Below are 26,946 nucleotides of genomic sequence, written 5' to 3'. Positions count from 1 at the left end.
GGTTTGTTAATAAATTTTGTTAATATTATTTATAATAACTGTTCATGTGAAGTAATAGTAAATATGTAATGTTTCTCGTTAAACCAGGAGTTTAAAAATTATGTCCTTTAAAACAATTTTCACCTTTTAATATTTTTAGGAAAGAAAAAAAAAGGATTTAAATAAGATAGGAATTAAAAAGATTCTTTTAAACGGCATCCAATTCAAATAGTTTAGGAACATTCTTGTGTTTGTTGCCCAGGAAATCTCCAGTAAGTAAAAGTAAGTATTTTTTTAATCTCTTTCTTTGTAGTTACCACTTTCCAGTCCCTTAAATAAAGATACTTACCTACGACCCCAGCTCTCCAACCAAAACAAGAGTGGCTATCCGCAAACGTTTCGGTTTGTTTGCTTACCCTATCTTCAGCCCAGTAATTGCTCAGTCCCCACTTTTAACCCCCTATAAGCAATTATATTTTGTTGTGATACCCAATATGGCAAATTAAATCGTTACAATCGTACTGACTGCACTTTCCATATTCACAGATTTTACTTGGCCTTCGGCCAATTCCATAGACAAAGCCGTATGTATTGCAAAGTCAAACGTTAAATTATCCATTGATAATAACTTTATCTTATTGTTTTGTGATCTAATACCACAGACAAACTTGTATCTAAAATCTTCTTGTAAAAATGCACCAAACTTATAGTGTAATGACAAACTTGTCTTGTTCTTGAATTGCATCCCAAAACTTATATAGTTTGTTTCACGAAAAATGGTTGAGTGCTTAATGGTTACCTGAGTTGATCCTATTGTATATACAAGAGTCTCTCAATAAACTACCGAAGTACACAGGGTCGCACTTCAGAAAGTTTGTTATTTAATATATTTCATTGGTAGCTGTGTAATACACGATTATAAAAATTTATTAAAATATTTCATATGGTATTTTCAGGTTGTTCAAGTGAATATACTTGATAATTGAACAATTTTTAACATGAAGAAAGTAGTTTTTTTGTTCTTCGTGAATAATTGTAGTATACTTATGAATCCAAATTCAGAAAGGTACTTTCCTTCACACTTTTTACAGGCTTAGGACTGTCAGCAAAAATCTGGCGTGTTTAAAAGTTTTTGCTCTTCCTAATCGGATATCATTAAAAATGTACAGTAATAACAGTTCTATTTACAGTATATACATACAAACAAATACACAATGTACCAAAAATAGATGAATTGAAAAAAAAATATAGAAAAATATATAAAAGTTAATATTTACAAAAAAAAAATACCCAAAATAACCAAAATATATTTATGAATTCCTAAATACCTAATTCTGTTTCGCTGTCGCTATCCTCTTCAAGATTAATAACAATTGGTTTAATTATGTGATTCAAAGTAAGATATGAATTTTCTACGTTCATTACATGGCGTACTGAATTTTTCCAACTTTCTGGGGAGATATCATCAACACATTTCCTTAAGAATTCGACTATACTACCACTTAAAGTCGGAAAAACATTTTGTGATCTAACATTTGACTTTAGTTGGTGCCACATATGCTCTATGGGATTAAATAAACAATTGTAGGGTGGAAGCTGTAACACTGTATGTCCCATGTCCTCGGCCAATGCGTCACAAACATATACTTTTTTAATAGAAAATGATTTTAACACTTCTAACAGTTCATTTTTTAAATAACTTTCTTCAAAATATATATCGTTTTCTAACAGGTAGTTTTGAATTTCAATTTTAGTGTTATTTGCACTTGGAGACTTATGTAATTGACGATTGTGGTAACTTGCATAACACTATTTTGAGGAAGGTTAGGTATAAGACAATTTCGTAAACTATTGCTCAAAAAGCTCTGCCGTTGTATCTTCATGGTAGTCCACGCAGGAGTCTTTAATGTTCTTTGCAGAAAGCCATATGGCATTTGAGACCCAACCATTTTCTGATCGTGCATGTAAAATTATTATTCTTTTCCCTTTGTTTGATGGAGATTTTGTTTGACACCTGTTGGAAGAATCGGACCATCCTTTGGATGGTGTTTCATGAGTGTCAAACCATGTCTCGTCCAGATAAATTATTGGTCGATCTTTTGTACGGTACTTTCTTATGAAAGTTATATATTCAGTACGCCACTTTTGTAAACGATGGGACTCCATAAGCACTTGCCTTTTGTCAATTGTACGACATCTGAAGCCCATTTTAGACAAAATCCTCCAAAGACTAATGCGGCTACAGTTTATTTGTGCATCATCATTAGTAAGCCGTTGTTTTAAAGCATCTAATGTAGGTATCCGTTGCTCTTCGTACATTGTGTAAATTTTTCATCTTATTAAGTCCTTATCACTTTCGTCAATACATTTGGTAGAACCGGCATCCTTACGCTTCCTTCTTGACTTAATGGGATTTGATTTAATTCTTTTCACTGTGGTTAGAAGTATTTTCGTTAAATCAGATATTTCACTGGCAGCAGTATTAGCAGTAAGTCCTCTTGTAAGTAAAGAACTATTATATTGTTTTTACGATTTCTCTAGCGTTAGTAGATAAATGCTTTTTCTTTGCTGGAACACTGGAAGAAGCACCATCAATGTTTTTCCACGGACGCCACATAATGCTGTTTTATAGGTATAAATAGGTATAACACTGGTAACACTTGCAACACTTTCAACTTAATGAAACAAAATGTATATTTAAAAATTTCTCATCGGTTTTATATACTTTTACAAATTATACAGAATAGAGGGAACCTGTATAATTATTCCAGGAAATACTTAACGATCAACAAATTTATTGTGGTCATTAAAAGATCAACCATTGATAGTGAAACTCACTGTTAAAATATTTACAACTTTATGAAATAAAATGTATTCTAATCGTTTTTATAGTTTTATACGATTTTTTAATCGTTTTTATATTACCAGGAATTTATTATACAAACAAGATAATGACACTCCACAGTAGCTTCAATTTTACCTGAATACTTACCTGCTCAACTAATGTTGACTAAGCTGGGGTACTTGCGGTTGGGTTTTATTGCAATCATTAAGCACTCAACCATCTTTCGTGAAATAAACTATACCTTTCTGCAATTTGTAACCTTTTTGGGATAAAATGTTCAACTAACTTTGTTTTTAACACATCAGAACTCTTAACACTACAGAATGGAATTAAAATGTCATTAATTATTGAGTATGCCTTTCCACCGAGACATAGACACCTTCATTAGTTCTTCTTCCATATTACATACAAACAGTTGTTTCAGTCTTTTCATTTAACATACTGTATCTCCCACTTTCGGGTCAAAATGTTCTATATTACCAATTAGGTTATTGGCCATAATTTTAGATTTTATTCACTTTAAGACCTGTGAAAAATCCCAATTTGTTGGCTATTCTTTATAAGGTTAGGTGGTGGACACTTTGTGACATCGGCACTTAATTGTGAACTGACTTACACGTGGATACGATACATTGACTCGTCGCCAAATATTGTTGTGTATTTTAATTAAAAGAACTTTATTTAATCAAGATGAACATAACCCAGTCTTTGGCGTTCGACCGTTGACATAACTGGTTGACCTAATTCTTCTTCTGGTGGCCGCACACAACGTATACAACAGCAGAAAACAAAAAAATGATAAAAACTATCATGAATATGCGGATTTTGCTGACTCCGCCGCCGATTTAAATAGTTCTGCACTACTTCATTAAAACCATTCCCTCTGGTTTTTAAACCAGGATATTCGTCATCTTGCTATATTTTGCTTTTCTCCAACTGTGCTTTACGTAATAAGTTGTAACAATAAGTATTTTTACCGTCTCATCACATGTCCTCAAGTTTTTTTTTCCTTTTAGTTAATATTATTTTCGTTTCATTTCCTGTCATTCTAATTACTTCCACGTTTGACACTCTTTAAATTTAAGGTATTTATAAGAATCTTCCGCAACACCAAAACTCAAAGGCGTCCAACTTACTTGTTAGCACTTGTTTCACTTTATTTTCGATTTCTGTATCACTTACCGACTGTTCTAAATCAATAGAATCATCCTCGCTGCTGTCAAAGTTGTGACTACTGTTGTCTTCATTGTCGGATTCGTTCTTGCTTGCAGATCCAATTACTATAACATGGTGTTGAGAATCGTCCTATAAAGCTTGAAGCCTCGCCTACTTCCGTTCATATCGATAAGCCATAATACACACAAAAAAACAAAGACATAAATAAATAGTTGATTTATGTATAAAATTTCACATTTTCATAAAAAATAAATAATTTCAACCGAAATTATATAAAAATGTAAATGTTTAACTCAAACAATACTAGCAGAAATATATTAACTTACCTGTGTGGTGGGGTGTATGATACCCACGACGTTTGGATCAAAACAACGATGCTTGCGTTCACTTCCAAAGTAATTCAACCAATGCGAGACCTCATTCAAGGTTCTAACGAAAGGTCCAATGTACTGAAATGCATGGCGCGCTAATTTGCCAATAAATATATTTTCGATAATTTTCAACTTATTGGAGTATGTCATACCCCACCACACAGGCTCCGGGTTAACCTACGGTTGCTCTGGCGTATTTGTTTGCCCAATGGATGGGTGACTTACTTGGTCCCGATTTTGAAGGTAAATAGCCATGCTTTTAGTTGAAATTCTAAAGTAAGTGTTTGTACCTTCGGGATGATATTAAATTCTTGTTTTATGTGCTTATGTATTATGTATTATGTGTTTATATATTATTTGTTTATCTATTATGTGTTTCTGTATTATATGTTTATGTATTGTGTGTGTATGTATTATGTATAAATGTTGATGATCTGTGTCTGATTTTCTATTAATCCAATAATATAGGCGTATTCTGGTTGCTGACTTCTTCTTTTAGTATTGGCAACCAGAGCCCGCTACATTTTGTACTCTTTGTTATTTTCACAGACATGTTTGCATATCTGTGATTGGCCCAACTTTATATTTTCTATGTAAGTTTCTTGCTGGTTTATCCTGACACTTAGTGGTCTTGCGGTTTCGCCCTCGTAAGAATTGTTGCATTTATACAGAGTATTTAAAAAATGCTGTTCATTGATCAAAATATATACGAAATTAATTGCACAATGACTGATTTTAAAGAAAAATAAATATATTTTATTAACAAAAATCAACAACTATTTGAAAGTTTCTTAGTGATGGTACAGGGGAGCATTATGAGCAACAGGAGCCAAGAGTACTTTTCCGTGTCCATGAGTTGGAGCTGGGTGAACTGGGTGTCCAGATTTTTCAACAACAGCGTTAAAACCGTTGTGGTCATCAGCGGTGTAGTGGACAGTGCGAAGAGTACCGTCTGGTTCGGCTACAGTGTAGGATCCTTTCACCACGTCACCATCACGAACTTCGTGTTGGGTTTTGTGGTCTCCAGTGTGGCCATCTTGTACTCCATAGTTGAATTCGTATTTGGGATGGGCCTAAAATAGTAATTTTCATAGTAGATTTGTGTTGAATTTTAAACAGATATATTTTAATATTCAAGTTATTATAAAAAATAAAATTAATATTAAAATTAATAACGTACATTATAGTGTTCATCCTGATGAACCGAATGTCCGTGGGCAAGAAGAGGAGCAGAATATCCATGTGCAACTGGTGCAGCATATGCATGACTTAATACTGGAGCAGAATATGCGTGGCTTAAGACTGGAGCAGAATGTCCGTTTCCATGTTCAGATACACCTAGATTTGTTGATGAATATGAGGTAGCATGTCCATGACCATGGCTGTAGTCCAAAACACCTGCTTGAGCTACAGCTGTAAGAGCTAGTACTGTCAAAATCTAAAGTAAAAAAAATATCAAGAATTAATAATATCGTAATATCAGTGCAAGTATAAACATCACAAATAATATAGAAAGCCGAATTTGACAATTTAAATAAATGCCACCACGATCGTTATTGGGGATACTACAGAGCAACTGAAGAATCCATATAAAGGGAAAATAACCGTAATTTTAAATTGAAGCTGTTTATTCATTACACATAATCCTAGAGTAGTTAAAAATGTTCTAAAAAAATCTGGTTCCTGCACTGAAATATTACCTTGAAAGAAAATATGAAGATGTTTGAATAAAAAAGATTAAAATTAAATCCACGTTTTTGTTGAAAACAACAAGCGATTGAAAAGATATTAAGATATCTAGACTTACATTATTTAGTATCGTTAATGCAAATTAACCACAATTTCATTTAAAAATACGTTTATTTTGATGTTTCCACTTCGGAAATGGTTCTCGAAATAAAAATTAAACTTTTTATTTTATTTTAGTAGAATGAGTATTTTAAAAAGTTTTTCTTTCGAAAAAATTATTTCGAAACGTTTATTGGAAATATCATCTAGAAAGGAAGTACATCAACATCACAAAATGTTGAAGAATGATGACAATATCATTCTGCAATTGGGGAATTAAGCAACCATCTGCGAGGCGGGAGGTAAACAAATTGCACATAATGTAAAAAGAAAAAACAATCATATATTATAATCTCAGAATCTTTTTTTCATAATTACTATAAATAAACGCATAAAAACTACTAATTGTGTATATTTAAACTTACTTTGGATAACATAGTACTGATATAAAGCAACAGAATTAACTGAATCAAATCACAATGGTACGCTTTTTATATGGTACGATAAGCAGCCAAAATATATATGTCTGCAAATAATCACGGTCAAGTTTTGTAATATTGTTAGATGCTGTATTTAACCCACCCATGTCTTCAGGCATTTGATAATAGCGTTAAAACAGTGCAATATATTAATTAGTTTCTGACAAATTAGTGAGCTAACTTATTAACAAGTGTATGCATATTTTTTTTATAAATAGTTATATAAGTTAATAAGTAAAACATACCGATTTTGCCAAAATAAACTACTTAAAAAATATATAAATTAATGATTTTATTTTTCTTTTTTAACTGATATGTTTAAATTGTTCAATATCGTAGTGAAAATAAGCGTTAATAAAATTTTGCAGATTAATAAACATATTTTCAAACAATAATTTTGCCATTGCTGAAAAAAGCAATGCCCTTTTATCGTAGTCGTCCAATATTTTTTTGATGGATATTGTGACTTAAACACCAACTCCTTTATAATGCCCCAAATATAAGCCACAACTCCCAAACTCAAATATACACAGAAACCCCTAATCATGGCATCAAAATATTATTAAGTGGTTTAAATAATAAGCAAAAGTAGGCATAGAGAGTGCTTAATACCAATGGCAGGAAGATATAGCCTACATGTCAATACCATTTACAACGGACCACGTTTTATCGAATTTGCAACAGATTGCTAATTGTTTATCAAAAGTACTAAGATACTGAAACAGAGGAAAAATAGCAGGATCTGACTATTAGGGGCCACCTACCATAGTTTCTACGGTGTAGCGACTTACTAGTAGCGGTGTACTGTCCGGAACAATATAGAAAACTGTCAGTTTCTTCAAACCAATATATGTGGAGACATAGTTACTAATTCACTAAAATAGATAAATATTATAGTGATAAATAGATAGATAAATTGTTCAATATCGTAGTCAAAATAAGCGTTATTAAAATTTTGCAGATTAATAAACATATTTTCACACAATAATTTTGCCTTTGCTGAAAAAAGATTATTAGCTTTTATTGTAGTCGTCCAATATTTTTTTGATGGATATTGCGACTTAAATACCAACCCCTTTATAATGCCCCAAATATAAGCCACAACTCCCAAACTCAAATATACACAGAAGCCCCTAATCCTGGGATCAAAATATTATTAAGTGGTTTAAATAATAAGCAAAAGTAGGCAAAGAGAGTGTTTAATACCAATGGCAGGAAGATATAGCCTACATGGCAATACCATTTACAACGGACCACGTTTTATCGAATTTGCAACAGATTGCTAATTGTTTATCAAAAGTACTAAGGTACTGAAACAGAGGAAAAATAGCAGGATCTGACTGTTAGGAGCCACCTACCATAGTTTCTACGGTGTAGCGACTTACTAGTAGCAGTGTACTGTTCGGAACAATATAGAAAACTGTCAGTTACTTCAAATCAATATATGTGGAGACATAGTTACTAATTCACTAAAATAGATAGCATAACCGTCGTTAATATTGTAACATTTTTTTATAATTAAAATATTTAATAATTTTTTATCCTTTTACCCCTGTTTCTGAGACGCCGATGGCCGTATGTGCAAATAATATATACGCGGGTGGTCGTGTTTACCATTAGGAAATTTCATTGGAATCTACCGACTATCTCAAAACACGGAAGGTCCGACTTATTAAAGACGCCGGATTGGTTAATCCTCGATTAATTCTTTTCGGTTTCAGGCGGTTTCTGTTTGATAAATTTGATAAACATCGTAGAAAGCACTTTATAGTATTTTTCTGAGAGAACGTAATTCAGAAAGTTTTATTTTCCTCACGTTTCAAATTACAAGTACCGTAATTACCTCGAACCTTCCGATGTTCGTTAGAACCTTACCTTCCTAGAAATACATACAGGCTGGCCTAAGGATAGAATATCTTAGTAGTAGCCAGACACACTTATGGGAAAGTGTTGCCTTTAAAACCAGATATGTTATATTGCAATTATATTACGATAATAAAACCAACACTTACATATGCATTAATCTGCATCATATATTATTGTGTATAAGGGTGTAAGAAAATGCCATTCTTAAATTAAACAATGTGCAAAACTTGCTTGCCTTGGAATAACAGAATCTCTAAGGCAGCAGCAGCTATAAAGGCCGTACTGGATATCCTCCTCTCCACATTATTATGAGGGGAAAGGTGAGAATAAAATAATATAGACAGAGAGAATACCTGATCAAAGGAACAGATAAATCAAGATATATCCATAAAATCATAAACAAAATATACCGAATAGATGATGATTTCTGGCAATATGGTATTAAGATAAAGGCCTTTTCAAGTGGGCACATGCTGACGAGAGACACAACCTAGGCTGCAGGATTATAACTGGTACACAGAATCTTAAACTGCAGAAAGGTCGGGCTAAGTAATAGTCAGCAGTGGTAAAAATTTCCCTGGGAGAATATACCTCTATATTCCATATTGTTCTGAAGCTATTTTCTTGTGGCATGTTAAAGTAATTACTATTTAAATGGGAATAAGCCACAATTAACGGTTAAAGTACGTTTATTGACGTTTCAATTTCCACTTCGAAAATCGTTCTCAAAATACAAACATTAGTAAATTAAACAAATTTTGTTTTTATCTGACTTATTTATATTGATAATTCAGACATACATTATACATTTTAAAGTAGACGACTTTAAAATTATATTGCCAATATTGTTTAGTTGCGTTCCTGGGACGACTTTACTTATAAGACAGTTCATTCGATTACATGAAATCAACTTTAACTTGAAAATATCCGTCAGAAAAAATCATAGCATGTTATTCGTCTTCAAAAAGAGAAACACATGCCATGATGACAGTAAAAATCTCCTGTTAGTGATTCCATAGTAAATTATGAGGGAAAAACCAGGAAAAAAACCTCATATCTAATACTATCCCGACATAGTAAGTATTTGGTCGTGCATTTAGTTTACTTTCAATAAACACCAAATTCTGATTTTATATGTTTGTTATTTAAAAAACATAAAAATGATGTATCCTCTATATGTTACCGACTTACTAATATTGGTATTTTTTTTAATAACTTCCTCTTTTAATATGGGTAACCAGATCCTACTACATTCTGCCGAGGAATTTGCGACACAATTGGTCTCATTTAGCATAATTAGAGCCGCTTCTTTGATTTTTCTCTTTTTTTATCCTTTTCTTTTAGGACTATATTTGAATCATTCCATTGGACCCTATGTTCATTATCCCATGCGTGTTTACATATTTAAGATCTATCAAATTCTCTATTTTTGATATAAGATTGATGTTCACTTATTCTAACATTTAATGAATTTGATGTTTCACCTAAATAAAACTGATCGCATTCACAAGGTATTTTATAAATGCAATTCTTTGTCCTTTCTTGTTCATTGTTAGGTTTGGTTTTGGACCAAATAGATCTCAATGTGTTTGTTGTTTTAAATGTTCTTGAAATGTTGAATTTATTTCCTATCCTTTTAAGTTTTTCTGATAATCCTCTTATGGTATTGTTATTTTCCTCGTATTATTTCCTGTGCATGCTGTAGGATCTCGCTCTAAATTGTTCTGTTCTATTCGGTCGATTGTTGAAAATTCCTTATTTATAAACGATAAAGGATAATCATTTTTTAATAAAACAGATGTTAACAAATATTTTTCCTCCAAGATAGAGCCAAAGTTACTTGTTCTAACGAAAATTCATTCTTGGATGAAAAACATTTGTTAACATCTCTTTTATTAAAAAATGATTATCCTTTATCGTTTATAAATAAGGAATTTTCAACAATCGACCGAATAGAACAGAACAACTTAGAACGAGATCCTACAGCATACATACATACAAAAATAGAGAATTTAATAGATCTTAAATATGTATTGTAAACACGCTTGGGATAATGAACTTAGGGTTCAATGGAATGATTCAAAGATAGTCCTAAAAGAAACGGATGGTAAAAAGAGAAAAATCAAAGAAGCGGCTCTAATTATGCTAAATGAGACCAATTGTGTCGCAAATTTCTCGACAGAATGTAGTAGGATCTGGTTACCCATATTAAAAGAGGAACTTATTAAAAGAAAAATACCAGTATTAGTAAGTCGGTAACATATAGAGGATACATCATTCTTATGTTTTTTAAATAACAAACATATAAAATCAGAATTAGGTGTTTATTGAAAGTAAACTAAATGCACGACCAAATACTTACTATGTCGGGATAGTATCAGATATGAGGTTTTTTTCCTGGTTTTTCGCTCATAATTTACTATGGAATCACTAACAGGAGATTTTTACTGTCATCACGGCATGTGGCTTTTTAAAGACGAATAACATGCTCTGATTTTTTCTGACGGATATTCTCAAGTTAAAGTTGATTTCATGTAATCGAATGAACTATCTTACAAGTAAAGTCGTCCTAGGAACGCAACAATATTGGCAATATTATTTTAAAGTCGTCTACTTTAAAATTTATAATCATCATTATCAGTAGCTCGACAACCCTTTCTGGGTCCTGGCTTGTTCTAGGATTTTCCGCCATTCTGTTCTGTTCCTTGCTTTGTTTTTCCAGTTGGTAATCTTAAGTGTTTTCAGATCTTGCTCCACTTGTTCCATGTATCTAAGTTTGGGTCTTCCCTTTGACCTTCTTCCTACTGGTGTTTGTCTCATAATATGTTTTGGTGTTTCAGTCTCCAACATTCGTTCAACATGGCCCATCCAGCGCAGACGTCCGATCTTTATGGATGTTATGATCTCGGGTTCGTTGTATGCTGTGTACAGTTCAAAGTTATATCTTCTGCGCCATATGTCATTTTCCTTTACCCCCTTATATATGTGTCTAAGGATTTTTCGTTTAAATGTGCCTAATAGGTTTTCATCGCTTTTCGATAGTGTCCATGTCTCTGATCCATATACAAGGACCGGTTTTATCAGGGTCTTGTATATTTTGCATTTGGTGCTTCTTGTGATGTTGTTAGATCTTAGATGTTTAATTAGTCCATTATATGTTTTATTAGCGATATGTATTCTTCTCTTAACTTCTTCACTGACATTGTTATCTGCGGTAACTAGTGAACCTAGGTATGTAAAATTTTTCACGCTTTCGATGTTATAGTCTCCTATTGTCAGATTCTGTAGGTTTCTTTGGCCTGTCGATTTACTGACCTTCATGTATTTGGTTTTTATTTCATTAATGTTTAGGCCACTGTTTTGTGCCGCTGTTTCTATCGCATTAAATGCTTCTATCATCTCTCTTTCGCTTCTGGCTATGATATCAACATCATCTGCAAATGCCAATATTTGTACACTTTTTGTTATTATTGTTCCTCTGGTGTTGACTTTTGACTCCCTAATTATTTTCTCTAATGTGATGTTGAATAGAATACAGGATAGGGCATCTCCCTGTCGTAGGCCCGTTCTCACATGAATTGTATCTGTTAGTTCGTTTTGAATTCGAATTTTGCTTTGTACTTTAAGTGTTTCTTTCATGATATCAATGAGTTGAGTTGGAATATTAAAGTCTTTCAGTGCATGAATCAGAAATTCTCGATGGATGCTATCATAGGCACTCTCAAAGTCAATGAAAAGATGATGTGTGTCTATATTAAATTCACTAGTCTTTTCCAAGATTTGCCTCAAGACGAAGATCTGATCTATTGTGGACTTCTGCCTGCGGAAACCACATTGATATCCCCCAACTATTTGTTCCGCATATGGTCTCAATCGGTCATACACAATATTTGACAGTATTTTATATGCCACAGTCAGTAGCGTTATTGCCCGGTAGTTTTTACATTTAAGCTGATCTCCCTTTTTATGTAGTGGAATAATTACTCCGGTATTCCAGTCTCGTGGCAGTTGTTTATTATTCCATATGTTTACTATTAGTTCATGTATCGCGTTCAATAGGGAGTCTCCACATTCTTTTATTAATTCTGCGCTAATATTGTCTAATCCAGGTGACTTGTTGTTTTTCAGTCTGGTAACTGCCTCTTGCATTTCAGCCACTGTAGGGGGTTGTTTCTCTGGTATCCGTTTGATCCAGTATAATTCCATCATATAGTGGATCTTCGTTTTTTTCAAACTTTTCTTTGAAGAATTCTGTCCATCTTTGTAGTATTTCACTCTGTTGAGTTACTATATCTCCTTCTTTGCCTCTACACATCATTGTTCTTGGTTTAAATTCTTTTCTACTTTTGTAGAAGTTTTTGGTAGAATTTTCTGGTTTCGGATAGTTTATTTAGTTCTTCCATTTCTTGGAGTTCTTTTTCTATGTGTTCTCTTTTCTTTCTGCGATGTATTTTCTTCTCTTCCCTCCTTAGCATTCTATATTCCTCCTTTAGCTTTCGTGTTCTATGTCGTTGTTGTAATCGTTGATATGCATTATTTTTCCTCTCTGTTATGTTACGACACTCTTCATCGAACCACTGTCCTTCAGTTGATTTGGGCTTTTTTTGTAGACCCAGGGTCTCTTTGGCCGCGTCTTATATGATGTTTTTACACATTTCCCATTCTCTGTTTATATCCTCGTGCTTTTATCTGTTTTCTAGCCTTCCTTTTATATATTCGTTGTATTTTGCCTTTTTGCTGTTATCTAGCTAAGTTTTTTATTTCATATTTTTCAATTTTGGATCCCTTTTCTTTTTTAATGTTTGAGATTCTGGCTCTTATTCTACTTTCCACTAGATAGTGATCCAAGTCTGCATTTGCACCTCTTCTGCTGCATACGTTTATTACGTCTGAGTGATGTCTTGAGTCAATAATAACATGATCATGTTTACTGTAACCCCATCTAGAGATCTCCACGTTCCCTTATGAATATTTTTTCGCTGGAAGCATGTGCTGGCAATGACCATGATAAGGGAAGTTGCCAGATTTATTAGTCTGATGCCATTGTCATTGGATACCTCATGAAGGCTGTGCTTACCTATATTGTAGCTATTTTCCTATTTTTGCGTTGAAATCACCATAAATAATTTTAATGTCATTCTTTGGGCATGAATGGTATGCAGCTTCTAGTTCTTCATAGAATTTTTCTTTGACATCGTCTTCTTTTTCCTCTGTATAGGCATGCACATTTAAGATGCTGTAATTAAAAAATGTTTCCCTTAGTCTCAGGATGCACATTCTAGGGTTCATAGCACGAAAGTCTCGTACGAGGTGTTTAACCTTTTTATTTACAATGAAGCCAGTACCTAGTGCGTGGTCTTTAGCGTCGCAACTATAGAATATAATGTGGTATCTTTTGTCAACTTAGGCATAGGGCTAACAACCCTATCCTAGAAAACACACAGTTTACGAATGTTCAAGGAATGAAAACCGGACTGATCAAACGACGACTACGCGAGAAAAAGGTACATGATTTAAGAATCGCGACATGGAACATCCAATCCCTATACAGATCGGGAGCCCTCCAAAATCTGCTCGGTGAACTGAATAGATATGAAATAGATATAACAGCTCTGCAGGAAATAAGATAGACCGGGAGTGGCACCATTGACAAAAGACACCACATTATACCATATAGTTACATACAGTCAAACTAGATCGTCGCTGAACATGTGGGGAGGTATTGTTGTTAACCATGTCGTGATACCATATTTTTTCGAAGAAAATCTAAATAGTGACTTGCATTCAGATTTTTTAGTTATTTAATTGCCCATATTATTGGAAGACGTTTCACTTCGTATACGTGAATATATGTGGTTTTTGCATGACGGTGCTTCTGTTCACCATAATATATTGATTCAAGGTGAACTTGACGATTAGTTTCCTGATAGATGAATTGAAAGAAATGGATCAGTAGCGTGGCCACCCAGATCACCAGAGTTTAATATACTGGACGCATTTTTTAGAGTTACGGTAAGAATGAAGTTTATAAAATACCTCTAATAGCAAGGGATGAGATGAAAGTTAGAATATGAAATGTACTTCGAAGTGTTAACGTAAATTAATAATTACTGATGGTGAACTGTTAGTTTTAGATAATTCAGTCATGGTTTACTTAAAATTTGTAAAAATTCAGATTAAAACATATTTTATTTAGATTCTGTGTAACTCTTTTGCCATTAATTGCGTTACTATTTCCTTTTATTTCTATTGATGCATATATCTCTCTTCTTTTGGGTTTGCTCGGTTTTTAAAATGTTAATGTTTTCGAAGTCAAATTTATGCTTCCCCTCATTCTCATGTTTTGTGAGCGCAGTCATGTTGTTCTTGTCATATTTGTGAAAACGAATTCTAAATTGAAGCTGTCGACTGGTTTGCCCAATATGATTTAAATAACCCCTTTCACTTTTTCTAAAACACCAACGATATGCCCATGTAAAAATAATTATAGTGACAGTAAACCATGAGATATCAGGTATCAATTTTTACTTCTGTCAATTCATTAATGGTAGTGTTCCGCTTTACGTTCTGGTAAGTTTTTTTTTTACATATTGACAATAACTTTTTGTCCTTAATCCTGTAAGTTTTAGAATTATGCTAAAGGCAAGTTCCTCTTCCTAGAAATAGATGTAGGGTCACTAAGTGTCCCTTTTAAATTAAATGTCTGTTGTGTCTTTTTGAATGTGTTCTGGTTGTCCCTAAGTGTCCTTAAGTGTTTTTTAATTTTAAATTTATTTGACATCACAATAATTCTGCCCAAATACGCACCAAATCAATTTATCACAATTTGATAATTACAAGGTTGGAGGTTTTGCACGTTCAAAACTTATACATCTACCTTTTTATACATTATCATAGAGCTGTCTGTTTTAAATAAATAATTTCAATTAATTAACACACATTTCCAAAATATACCTCTTTAATAAATATAAATAACTTTTAAATAATATAACGCATTACATTCATATCAGCAAACAATCTAAACACTATACATACTTCCTAATTTATTTGTTAATATCTCTTCTCTCAAGAACTTTCCCTCTATTTGTTATATAGTTACAATAAAACCGATGATAACCCGTCACCAGTCTACCATAACAGTTTGAACTTTTTCTAAAACACTAAATAATAATTCTTGTATCGGCATGTAAGTAGTAGGTATTTATTGGTTATTTATTTATTTAGTTTCAACTTCACTAGATTGTTTTCTGCCACTTAATGTTACTTTGTTTATTTAATCAATTTTAAAGCAATATTTATAATATACATATAATACATATAATATTGGCATAATTGCTGAATATTGTTTACCAGACAGTACCCTAATACGAGTTTTATAATTTCAACATTTAGTTTACCATGTACCTTAAGACCTGAAGATGCATAGCAAATTATAGTATCTGACACCGGTCGTTGGTGGTAGAATAAATTGATTGTGAGTAAGTCTTATTCTTATTTCTTTTTACCTATTTAAAAAGGCCTCACACAGGCAACATATTCAAGATTATCTTATACTTCCATAATTATTCTTATACTTCCAAAAATATGTTTTAAATTTAATCACTTATTAAATATATATTTTCCTGTTAATGTCATTTAGTATTTAAGCTATACTTATGGCAAAATGTTAAATATCAATAAGTTACTAATATATAACTGCATCTTAATTCCTAGATGTTTTAGTTCAAATGCACATCTAGAGAATGCTAAAGGTCGATTACACAGTAGAAATCACATTTCATTAGACTTCTATAGTTTCATAGCCCCTTGAGAATAATTTCGTGCAAATTATTGTTAATTACCGTGCAATTGAGAATATCGTATTTGTTACGAGGTGAACATTAGTCCAGAATACCGATAGCATTGTTATGTCAATTAATTCCACTGTTGACTGCAAATCCACACATTTACCTAATTTAAATGTAAATTCTGGATAATGTGTTTTGAGTTAAGGGAAACCAATACTCCCAAATTCAACAATAAGGGACGATCGTAGTTTGTTTATAATGGGCTCATTCGATGTCTTTGTTTCTAGGACAACACTACTTCCAGATTACTTCTTTGATAAATGGTAGTTAAAAATATCAATGTGTTCAATTCTTTTAAAATTTATCTTTGCTTTATATACATTTAAAAATATGACGAGTATTTGGTGAATTAATTTTTTGTTTAAGGTATATTTGTAAAAGTCTAATAAGGTACTAAGGTACAGTGACTTTGCCCGTATATATATATAGATATATATATATATATATATATATATATATATATATATATATATATATTATATTATATATATATATATTATATATATATATATATATATATATATATATATATATATATATATTATATATATATAACTTAAATATATATAATATAATATAATAAAAAACTTGTTTGAAACGTTCTAAACGTTTGGCATTCCTTTCCTCAGGTAGCTTTGCTTCCTCCGTGGATGTGTTGGTTGTTGCTCTGGATACCTCAGAGCCTTCTAACATTATAGCCACAAATTGGGAGCATTGCTCCTGTAGTGATCCTTTCCCAAGTTAATATGCTCCTTTTCTAACTTGCCTGCGCCGTACTGTAGACGACCAATAGTCAGAAATACGTATATACGGTTGCCTTCCATCTTATACACATATTTTATTATATTTTTTTTCCTTTATTGCGAGCTATACCGATATCTTTTACCTTTATTATATATATATATATATATATATATATATATATATATATATATATATATATATATATATATATATATATATATATATATAGAAGTGAGGTAACAGGACAAAACAGACACAAAACTTTTAAAAAGGGGGCTTATAGGCACTACATTACTTGGTAGAAGAGAAATTGGGTTTTTTGTTTTCTACTAGTATTTTAAGAGGTAAATTTGACAGGCTAATGTAGGTTAAAGACCTACTTTTAACCTTTAATCCTGTTAATTGTGTTCTGTTTGTCCCTAATTGTGTTTTAGTTTTATAATTTTAACATTTGACATCACAATTCTCTGCCTAGCAGAAATTAAATGCTTTTATTCAAAAGTTGATAATTCTAAGTCAAAGAAATTGCACACCCACAAAATAGTACAAGTACTTTTATTCATTGTCATATAACTGTCCTCGTTCTGTATAAAAAATTTCAATAATTTAACACACATTTCAAAATATCTCTTTAAAAAATGTAAATAACTTTAATAATTTAAATAATATAAAACATCACTTTTCTTTCAACAAACAATAACATATACCTTACTCCTATATCATCTGTTAACATCCCTCCCCACAAGAAACTTCCTCCCAAGTTGTCAGACAGTTACAACATTGACCGAAGATCACCCATTATCAGCAATACGGGATAGTTTGAACTATGTATCACCAATCACTATATAAAAACTCTTGTACCGGAATGTAAGTAGTATTTTGTTGATTTCTAATTTATTACAATTCAACAGATTTTTTTCTCTTACCAATTTGTGGGTTGTTACTTTGTCTGCTAAAGCAATTTTATGCATATTAATAAACACAGACATGTAATATTGGCATAATTACTATAACTTTTTTTTATCTATAACTTTTTTGATCACTATCCTTATAAGACAGCACCCTAATATGGGCTTTTTATAATTTCAGCATTTAATTTACTTTGTACCACTGACCTGATGATGATTTGCAAATTTTAGAAAGCGAAACCAGTCGTCTTGGGTAGTAAAATTAAATTGGTTGTAAGTCTAATTTATTTCTTTTACCTCTTTTAAAATGGACTCACACAAGCAACACATTCATGATTGAATATATATTTTAAATAAAGTCGGAGATAGTCAACATCCTTGTTTAAGCCCCTTTGTTATTGGAAATGATTCAGATATAAAATTTCCTTCTTTAACGACACTTCTTGCATTTTTGTGATAGCGATATATTTGCGATAGCATCCACATACTCTTTACTGAGACCTACTTTCGTCAATGTTTGAGACAGTTTTTTAAAGGTACCGTATCGTATGCCTTCTCTAAATACACAATCAATAGATGGGTAGATAGATTCCTTGCCTTCCGGTTTTCGATTACCTGCTGCAGAACGAATATACCATCAGTGCACGATCTTCCTGCACAATATCCATTTTGTTCTTCTATGTCTTCGTATTCTGATTCTATTCTTTCTTTTATTATTCGACCGTACAACCTCCCCAATGAGCTGATAACATCCTATAATTAGAGCATTTGCGTATATCTCCTTTCTTGAATATTGAGCTGATGTATCCAACATTCCAATCATCAGGGATATTTTGTCTTTTTAAGCATTTGTTAATAGTTGAATCAACATCTCATGTAATACTCTTGGTCCATACTTTACCAACTCAATTGGGATGTCTCCAGGTCCTGCTGCTTTACCGTTTTGAGATCTTTTGAGGGCATCGCTTAACTCTTCGGTTGTTCTCTCAATTATTTGTGTATGTTTGGATATTTCTTCCATTTCGATCTCTTGGAAGTTACATCTATCCTCTGTCAGTAAGACCTCATAATGGTGTTTCCACTGTTTTAGATATATTAACTGTAAGTTAGATTTTTCCTTCCGGAGAGACTTTCTCATCTTCCACGCTTGTCCAACTCTTGTTCCACCCATATACCTATCCACCTCTGCACATCTTCGATCCCACATCTCATTTTTACTTTTCACTACTTCTCTTTTTACATCTCGATTTAATTTTTTATATATGTTGTAATCTCCATCCTTTCTCGTTGACATCCATTTCTGATAAGCAGTTTTCTTCTTGTTTACTAACGTTTGCATATTCTCCGACCACCATTCTTGATTTTTTATTTCATGTTTGTCTTTATACCCCAAAGCTTCACTTGCAGCCTCATGAATGCATTTTTTAAGTTGCTGGTATAATTCTTCCGCTGATATATATTTTCTCGATCCACATTTTGTAATTTTGTGGCCAGTCGTAATTTGTAAAGAAATTTCGTTGAATCTTCTTTTAAGCTTTCTAGGTTATATTTAGGGGGTGTTTCTTCTTGTCCCTTTTCTATATTCTGTACCTGAGTGTTATTGTTTTTGTGATAGTTAACTATCACATTGGCCATAAATAAACGATGGTCGGATCTACATTCTGATCCACGGTATACCCTTACGTCAGTTGTTTTCAGCTGGGAAGTTTGACTTTAGATTACATAGTCGATTATCAAGCGCAGATTCCTAGTAGGTCGTATCCATGTAAATTTGTGGATGTCTCTATGTTGAAAAAAGCCATTCATAATTTTAAGAGACATTGTTTTTATAAAAATCTCTAAGACGCATTCCGTTGTCATTGGTTATTTGTTCCCTATATTTTCCTACGACTGTGTTATTTTCTTCTCTCCCTACTCTAACGTTTAAATCTCCTAGTATACAGATTTCACAGTTTTCTTTAACTTCAGAGAGTATTTCATTCATCTTGTTGTAGAAATCGTCTTTACTTTCTGGATCTGCATCTTCATTTGGGGTATACACTCCGACAATTACGATGTTCTGCCCATTCTTTATGCTTTCCAGTATTAGCAGTTGTTCATATACTTCGGCGACGATTTAATATTGTTTTTAAGATTTTTTCGAATGGCAATAGAGACTCCTCTCTTAGCTCTGTTATCTTTACTCACTCTACTGTAGATATGTAGATATTCTTTTCCGTTTTCATTTCCCTTTTCCGTTGCATTAGTCGTCTTTGTTTTGATCCATCCTTTGTATTCCGAGGATTTTGGTCGAAATTATATATTATATATATCGACCGTATATTATTTAAAATAATCTTCTTGGGTATATGTCAGGTTCTATCGGTCTTTATTTAAAACAATTATATTTTCTTATATTTTCTAGTAACTTAATATTTCGTCAACTGATCGTGGGCTTCATCAGAAGTGCTAGAGGTGTCAAACATTATTTGAGTTGTGAAAGTATCAAACAAATAATGTTTGTCATGTCTTTTTTCGTGAATAGTTCTACCTCTAGCTTCTCATGAAGCCAACAATCAGTTGGCGAAATATTAAGTGACTCTTCTTCTTAAAGTGCCTATCCGTTCCGGATGTTGGCGATCATCACGACTATATTTACTTTGTTTATTGCAGCGCAGAACAGTTCAGTGGTAGACGTGTTATACCACTTTCGTAAATTTTGAAGCCAGGAAATGCGTCTTCTTCCCGGTCCTCTCTTACCATTTACCTTCCCTTGGAGAATCAGCTGGAAAGGGGCCGTAACGTTCTTGATTTCTCGTTACATATCCTAGATATTCCAACTTTTTAGTTTTGACGGTCATGAGAATTTCACATTCTTTCTCCATTCTACGCAGGACCTCCACATTAGTAACTCTGTCAACCCAGGATATACGTAAGATGCGCCTATAACACCACATTTCGGAAGCTTCGAGCCGATTCATAGATGCAACAGTCAGTGTCCACGCTTCCATTCCGTAGAACAGAACTGTGAATATGTAGCAGTTCAATAGACGGCATTTTGTTTTTAATGATACATCTCGACTGTTGAAAATGGTTCTCATTCTAACGAATGCTGCTTTCGCTTTTATTATTCGCTGTTTAATTTCTGTTGAGTGGTCCCATTGGCTATTTAAATTGGTGCCTAGATATGTATATTGCTCGACTCTTTCGATATTCTGTTGGTTGATTGTAAGTTGAGCGGTTAGTATTGGTTTTTTACTAATTGTCATAAATTTGGTTTTCTTTATGTTTAGAGCTAGTCCGCATCTGTTGCTGACTTCTGTTATGCGATTTGTTAATATCTGTAAGTCATTCAGATAATCGGCAAAAACTATGGTGTCATCTGCATATCTAATGTTATTCAACCATTCACCGCTTATTAGTATTCCTTTCGCACAACCGTCTAAAGCTTCCTTAAATACCCATTCAGAATAAATATTAAACAACAATGGAGACAAAATACAGCCCTGTCGTACTCCTCTCGTTCTATTGCAATTTTATCAATTAACTGGTCTTCTATTTTGATTTTGGCCGTTTGATGGTAGTAAATGTTTCTGATAATTCTAAGATATTTGTTGTCAATTCCAATTTCTTGCATTGGAGTCATTAATTTGTCATGTTTTACTCTGTCAAATGCTTTCTGGTAATCTATAAAGCATACGTATATGTCACAATTCACATCCCTGCATCTCTGAAATAGCACCTGTACAGCAAAAAGGGCCTCCCGTGTTCCCAGAGCATCACGAAATCCGAATTGTGTTCTTGTTAGTTGTTCCTCACATTTTGTATATTATATTCTTTTGTGAATGACCTTTAGAAATGTTTTAAGTAAATGGCTCATAAGGCTTATTCTTCTATAGAGTTTCTCGCATTGAGTTTTTTTGGAAGATTTATAAAAGTTGACACTAACCATTTTTGGGGAATTATACCTGTATCATATATATTGTTAAATATATTTGTCAACCATTTTATGCCATCATAGTCCATAAGTTTTAAGAATTCTGAGTGAAAATTATCAGGGCCTACTGCTTTACAATCTTTGGTGCTTTTGATGGCATATTTTACTTCTTCGACTGTAAATGGTGGTCCAGATTCGCAATTGGTGTTTGTTGTAATACCAGTGTTACTTCGTATATCTTCAAAAGTTTTTTCCACGTATTTAATCCAAATATCCCTTTTATGCTCTATTTCCAGTACTATGTTTCTTAAGTGACTAGAAAATAGAATTGTTTTAATTAAAGACCGATAGAACCTGACATATACCCAAGAAAATTATTATATATATATATATATATATATATATATATATATATATTTATATATATATATATATATATATATATATTAAAATGATATATAATATACGAGAAACAAAAATAGTGATTAAAAATAATTTATAAGTTACACACTAGATAGTATTAGATATAAAAAGTATTTGGTTATTTTAATAAGTTATATACTAGGGAATATTATAAAAATTATTTATGTGAGGGCATTTTTAAGAAATTAGCATATAATAAGTGTAAAAAGTTTTTTCTTAATAATTATATGTAATATTGTAAATATATTTAAGTGAGCCATGTGCATAGGCAACCAGATATACATACTCTGAAAGTGACAGACATTTAAATAATAATTACGAATATAAAGTGGGGTTATTTGTTTATTTGAAATGTTTAGTTTACATATAGTTATGGATTTGAAGTAGTGTAGTTTATTAATTTAGGTTGTTTAAATTACATATAAGTTTATATTCTGATCTGAAAAGCCTAAATGTCAATAAAATTCTCGATAGAAAAGTAAAGAATTCTCTAGAATACAGAATTTAACCTTTGTTTACGGTAGAACTTTCTCGAATATGGTTATGTCTATGGACATAATCGAACAGATACTTTTTCGAGAACATTCATATAGAGGAAATAGAACAATTCGAATAGGATTTCTTGCCAGATGATTCTGGAACAATGAAAAGATATAAATACTCGGATTCAAGAGTTCAGTCAGCCGGTCCAGTCAGTCAGTGAGTTAAGATGAAGTCAGTATAAAGATGGTCAGACAATTAGTTATTAAGAAGACAGACAATTAGTTATTTACAGTTAGTGATTAGAAAGAAAGTATAAAGTATGCAATAATTAGGGATTTAGTATTAAAATTTGATAGTATTGGAAAGTATATTAGAAGAATATTGGTTGGATATTGGAAGAAATTAAAAATTATATATGATTAGAGATTAGTATAAATCAACTTATGATAATTATATGGTGATTGGATATTGGTGTATTAAAATAATAATAATTATATAAAAACTAATAATACATCATCACATTATATATATATATATATATATATATATATATATATATATACATATATATATATATATATATATATATATATATATATATATATATATATATATATATATATATATATACACTACTATACGTCTCACGTCGTGATGCTTGTATTAGGCTAGTTGTTTATTTTATCAGAGGTCTTCTTCAGGGCAATAAAGCAAATTTACCTTATATTATCATCCATAGTGTCATGTGATACGTCCTATGTCGCTATACGTTCATTATTAACGCAGATGATGTGTAGTGCCCTTTCGTAGTCTATTTGTTTGTTTTTTCTATCTGAATGTAATCTTTATATCCTCCCCTTTTATTTGCTATGTCGCATGTCAGGATTCGACCAGTTATTTACTTTATACTCAGCCCGAGGCCTTCTTTAAGTCAATAACTTGTTTATTTTTTCTTACTGAATATATTCGTTATATCCTCCCTATTAATTTACTATGTCGCATGTTAGGATTCGATTAGTTGTTTATTTTGTACTCAGCCAGAGCCTTCTTTAAGTCAATAAATTAAAATTTGTCTTATAGTAAATCCCTTGTATTCATAGTGCCCTATAATATCTTGTATATCGCTATACGTTCATTAATAATGAAGATACTTTGTAGTGCCCTTTTGGTTATCGCCTTGTTTGTTTCTATTTTAATAGATTCTCTTTATCCTTTCCTTTCATTTTTTATATTGCATGTTATTATCGTTCAGTTGTTTATTTTGTAGTCAGCCAGAGTTTTTTTTTAAGTCAATAAATTAAAATTTGATATAGTTGTTGCTTAATTTTATTTAATTTTACCTAATTTTATTTAACTATTATTTAATTTTCCGGAATTCTATTTAACTTGATTTGATTTTATTTAATTCTATTTACCTTTAATTTTATTTAATTTTATTTAATTTTATTTAATTTTATTTAATTTTATTTAATTTTATTTAATTTTATTTAATTTTATTTAATTTTATTTAATTTTATTTAATTTTATTTAATTTTATTTAATTTTATTTAATTTTATTTAATTTTATTTAATTTTATTTAATTTTATTTAATGTTATTTAATTTTATTTAATTTTATTGTATTTTATTTCATTTTATTTCATTTTATTTCATTATATTTAATTTTATTTCATTTTATTTCATTTTATTTCATTTTATTTCATTTTATTTCATTTTATTTCATTTTATTTCATTTTATTTCATTTTATTTCATTTTATTTCATTTAATTTCATTTTATTTCATTTTATTTCATTTTATTTCATTTTATTTTATTTTATTTCATTTTATTTCATTTTATTTCATTTTATTTCATTTTATTTCATTTTATTTCATTTTATTTCATTTTATTTCATTTTATTTTATTTTATTTTATTTTATTTCATTTTATTTCATTTTATTTCATTTTATTTCATTTTATTTCATTTTATTTCATTTTATTTCATTTTATTTCATTTTATTTCATTTTATTTCATTTTATTTCATTTTATTTCATTTTATTTCATTTTATTTCATTTTATTTCATTTTATTTCATTTTATTTCATTTTTTAAAATTTTATTTAATTTTATACAATTTTATTTTATTTTATTTTGGTAAAACGTTGACGTTTATTAAACATTTTATTTTTATAGTAAGTATGTTTTATATTTTATATTCGGTAGGCATAAGAGTCGGTCGTGATATATGTTTCATACCCATAGGGGTAGTCCATCCCAAATATTTTTGTTATTTTTTGGACAAATTTTTTTTTTTTTATTTTTTTATGATGTAACATTAACCAATACATACAACCCTTAATTTTCACCAACACCTAATTTTTAATAGCGAAATTAGTGCGACAGTGTTATTAGTGTCACAGAGTTAGTTGCGACACTCCTTCGAAACGACCCCCTTTTCTCGAAAGGGGAAAAATCTCTTTTCAACCCTACAAGTCACCTCCGGAACTTTTCAGCTTTTTTCTATTTTTATTTTGTCTAATATACATCCACCTACCACTTTCTATTATAAAACTTTATACACATTTTTGTACCTTTGTTTGCTAATTTGCCTGCTGTGTAAAATATAGGACATTTAAAAAATAAACTTTTTATTGTTGCTGTAAATTGGAACACTCTGTATACGTTTTATTCGTTGTAGTTTGTTGCTTTTAAAGGTCTACGTATTTATGCCGAAGGAATTTTTAATATATATTTGCCCTATTAGACTCCATTCCGTTGAGGGTACCGAAGCTGTATTATACATGTATTAAATATTCATATTCATAAATAGACATGGGATTTCGCAGCTATGGTGGTCACTTACTATACAGTTCTCTCAAATTAATTTCAAAACCGTACAAATTAAAACGTCAAAGAATGATAAATGTAAAGAAACCAGGAAAAATTTGCTAGAAATTAGAACGAACTGAAAAATCAGAAGCTTTGTATACAAAAAAAAAACAATAGTTATAAATACATCGTTAGTGAATACTTATTTTTAACTACTTTGCACTCGAAATAACCGAGGATATTTGAAAATATTAAATTGTGTGTAGAATTGAACACTACTCTGACAAAAGAGAATATATTGGATAAACTGAATTTCGCACACTCAATGACAGTGGCGAAACTGCGTGAAAATTTAAACAGATAGTGCAGGTGCTATGGACAGATCGTTACCTCGTTGTTGTATAATAAAACAAATTGGTTTAAGCAAACAAGCTTTGAATTTACTGTTAAGCAAAAAAGTTTATCATTATAATTTTATATATATGTATATATATATATATATATATATATATATATATATATATATATAATATATATATATATATATATATATATATATATATATATATATATATATAGTATATATATATATATATATATATATATGTGTGCAGGTGCTATGGACAGATCGTTACCTCGTTGTTGTATAATAAAACAAATTGGTTTAAGCAAACAAGCTTTGAATTTACTGTTAAGCAAAAAAGGTTATCATTATAATTTTATATATATATATATATATATATATATATATATATATATATATATATATATATATATATATATTGTCATACTTTTTCTTTCCCAACCAAAGAAAAATAAATAAAAAATATCCATCGGAATAAAATTTCAAGAAATCATTATAAACAAAAATGTATATATTAATTTAAGATAAGATTTAGTGTAGATAAGAATAGAAATTTGTTTGGCAAACGACCTGTTTCCGTTGCAAACAAAATTATCAAAAAACCTTTGTTTAGAATTAGAAGACATTTTACCTGTAAGTTAATCTTTTCATTGTTTGTATAGTCGAGTATTAAATGACCATATTTTAATCTTTTGAAATATGTATAAATGATGTATTGAAAAAAACCAATTTTAAAGTAAGCTATTTAGTTTTCTCTGAAACCGAAATTAGGCTTTTCCAAAATCATGGTAAACACAATTTAAGCTTTTTGATTGGACGGTCGTTTTTAAATGGGAATTTGGTGAGTCGATCATGAGAGAGGAGAAGTTAGTCATATTTTGGTCATCGAAAGGAAACAGTCGTGTGTCTCAAGATAGGGTGTGGTTCGTGAGTTTGGATACCGGCGTAACG

The 26,946-nt window shown here is 31.0% G+C and overlaps 1 protein-coding gene across 1 annotated transcript; it reads right to left on the bottom strand.

Moving 5' to 3' along the window:
* Positions 1–5,091: 5,091 nt before the first annotated feature.
* Positions 5,092–6,640, bottom strand: LOC140447868 (uncharacterized). Its single transcript, XM_072540778.1, has 3 exons — positions 6,585–6,640; positions 5,552–5,809; positions 5,092–5,444 (listed from the first exon to the last, which is right to left on the bottom strand). The coding sequence occupies exons 1-3, from the start codon at positions 6,594–6,596 to the stop codon at positions 5,163–5,165; spliced, it is 552 nt and encodes a 183-aa protein (XP_072396879.1). The 5' UTR covers positions 6,597–6,640; the 3' UTR covers positions 5,092–5,162.
* Positions 6,641–26,946: the final 20,306 nt, after the last annotated feature.

Source organism: Diabrotica undecimpunctata, chromosome 8 (genome assembly GCF_040954645.1).
Source record: "Diabrotica undecimpunctata isolate CICGRU chromosome 8, icDiaUnde3, whole genome shotgun sequence".
Classification (NCBI taxonomy): domain Eukaryota; kingdom Metazoa; phylum Arthropoda; class Insecta; order Coleoptera; family Chrysomelidae; genus Diabrotica; species Diabrotica undecimpunctata.
This window is presented reverse-complemented; position numbering and strand designations above follow the sequence as displayed.

Excerpts from the sequence above, each read along its gene's own strand:
- LOC140447868 (XM_072540778.1), bottom strand. Across the intron at positions 5,445-5,551 it reads ATCAGGATGAACACTATAAT|GCCCATCCCAAATACGAATT; the intron begins GTACGTTATTAA and ends TTACTATTTTAG.